The sequence below is a fragment of the Penaeus vannamei genome, chromosome 29, assembly GCF_042767895.1.
Source record: "Penaeus vannamei isolate JL-2024 chromosome 29, ASM4276789v1, whole genome shotgun sequence".
NCBI lineage: Eukaryota > Metazoa > Arthropoda > Malacostraca > Decapoda > Penaeidae > Penaeus > Penaeus vannamei.
Window position 1 is genome coordinate 1,771,650 of NC_091577.1, and position 2,500 is coordinate 1,774,149.

The 2,500-nt window shown below is 35.6% G+C and overlaps 1 protein-coding gene across 2 annotated transcripts in view; it reads left to right on the top strand.

The window, feature by feature from the left end:
* Cbl (E3 ubiquitin-protein ligase CBL) overlaps nt 1-2,500 on the top strand; it is a 98,172-nt gene that overhangs the window by 55,093 nt on the left and 40,579 nt on the right. For both annotated transcript variants that reach the window (XM_027350661.2, XM_070142755.1), the window contains exons 6-8: nt 760-838; nt 1,196-1,336; nt 2,184-2,330. In XM_027350661.2, the coding sequence (XP_027206462.2) occupies nt 760-838; nt 1,196-1,336; nt 2,184-2,330 (367 nt within the window). The remainder of the gene's footprint in view (nt 1-759; nt 839-1,195; nt 1,337-2,183; nt 2,331-2,500) is intronic.

The following is a 2,500-nucleotide window of genomic DNA, read 5'->3' on the forward strand; positions in this document are numbered from 1 at the left end:
TTCTCCTTTTCTTGAGTTTGTGGGATTTTTTTTTCTTCACTAATGCTATCATCAGTGTTGATGCTCTTTTGTGACATTACTAACAGTAATATAAATCCAAGAAAATATTTCTGAAAATCATGGAAAAGGGTTAGCAGATGAGATAGGTAGTAGCTATGCGTAATTGGCTCGTTAATGACTTGGTGCTTGTGGAGCTATCTATGTGTAAAGATGCAGGTTTGTTGGCACTCATCAATAGTTTCCCCTGCTTGCAAAAAATGTACAGTGCAGGAATAGTCTTGATATGAAGCCACCTGCTACTTTGTCCACAACAGCCATGGCATGTACGTACATGCCAACCAGTAACTAAACTCACAGTGGGCATGCTAAGTATGTATAAGCCATCCTTGACATTATGATTATTGAAATGTTATTGGAATACTGAAAACAATAAGAATTTGAAAATGATAAAAAAATCTTTCAAAAAATCAAGGAAAAAGGTAAGCAGGAGAGAGAAGTTGGACTAATAGTTGACTCCTTGGTAATTAAGCACTTGTTAGCCTTCTCTGTGTAAAAATAATTATTAAACTAAAATTAAAGTGGACTTAGCATGTATTTTTGTCATCAAGGGAGTGTAGGTTAGAGTGAAAGCTGTAAAATGTATTAGTGCAAGGATGTATAAATGTAATCAGATCTTTTTTTTTTTTCTTTTTTAATTCAGGGAATGCATAATCACAAACACTGAATCAAATTAAACAAGACACATCCTCTCCTTTGCAGTTATTTGTATCCCGACGGGCGGAATATAAATCCAGACTTGTCTTGGGTTGTACAAGACACTCCAGAGGACCATATAAAGGTGAGGATTTTGGTCTCTAAGGTTTATTTTATGTATTTTTATTATTGTTAGCAATTATTATCAATGATTTTAGAAAAGCCCCATCACCAGTAACAAGTTTAAGCCTTCTGCCAGTAACAAAAATAAGTGATAAATTTTCATTTTTGGTTGATTCATTCAGGGCCCTTGTGAATCATTGACACACCAGTTGAGACTTGATATCTCTTTGTTGCAGTAGTGTTTTGACATGGAAAATGTTGATAGCCATAGGCTTTGACTCATTATTTTATGCATTTTTCATGTGTTACTATGCTTCTATATTTTTTATTTGATTTTATTTGATATTGGTTCACTGGACTTCCATGTTTTCCTCTGCAGGTTACTCAAGAACAGTACGAGTTGTACTGTGAAATGGGGTCCACATTCCAGCTTTGCAAAATCTGTGCAGAAAACGACAAGGATATTAGAATAGAACCGTGTGGCCATCTCCTCTGTACGCCGTGTTTAATGTTATGGCAGGCAAGTTAGATGTGGTTGACATTTATCTTCCTTTAGGGCCAGGGAGTTGAGAACCAAAGAAAAGCTTTAGATGATGAGAGAGAGGTGTCATTGCTTAAGAGTTACATGGGTATTAAAACACATTTTGTACTTTTGTGAGTGAGTGAGTGCGTGCGTGCGTGCGTACACGTGTGCTCTCTCATATGTTGAATATGCATTTATGATTGTGGATGGATGATTAAGTACTTGAAAAAAGCTTCTGTTTTTACCATCTATGAAAGAAAATTATATATAATTGTTTCTACCTATATAGAGGGAGCTTAGGGATAAATCTGCTTAGAAGTGAAAACAGTAACTGCTCTGCATGTATGATATGATGCTTAACTTTTCATTAATACAAAATGTATATTTAGATTGGAGTCCTTGATAGTAAGCAAAGTGTTTTGAAAGTTTTAAGGTAAGGAATGATTACAATTGTATTTCTTTTCAAATAATCAAATAGAATATTAGATGTATATATTATTGTATCTTTTGGATGTTTCTAGACTTATTTGTATTCTCTTATTCTTGAACCACTTGTCTTAATATCCACCTTGGATATTTTTGTATCTCTTCTCTCATTTTTGACTTGCGTATGTTATTAATGAATTACTTAAGATTGACATAAACATTAAAAGTACATGGTGATTTTTTTATTTATATATGTATACTGCTATTGCTTTTATTTTTATGGAAGACTATAAGAAGACTTAAAGTAGTATGGTAAAGTAAAGGAAAGAAAATAATTATCATAATTTTGAAGAGAATTTATTTATACATTTATTTTTTTGCTGCTGATTTATTTTTTAACACCTCTCCTCTTTTCCAGGATTCAGAAGGCCAGGGCTGCCCCTTCTGCCGAGCAGAGATCAAGGGAACGGAGACAATCATAGTGGACCCGTTTGACCCCCACAAACAGCACCGCACGCAATCTCTGTCTAGTGGTCAGCTGATATATATGGAGGAGGAGGATGAGGTATTGATGGAGTGACCAGTTGTGTAGCCTGCCATGCCTTCTGCCTGCCTCCCATTGGTCGTTGTCAGTGTGCAAGTGACCAATAGGATACTGTGCCTCCTGCCTGTGTTCCCCCCCATTGGTCAGTAACTGTACAAGTGACCAATAGGAAAACGTGTCACTTGCCTGAA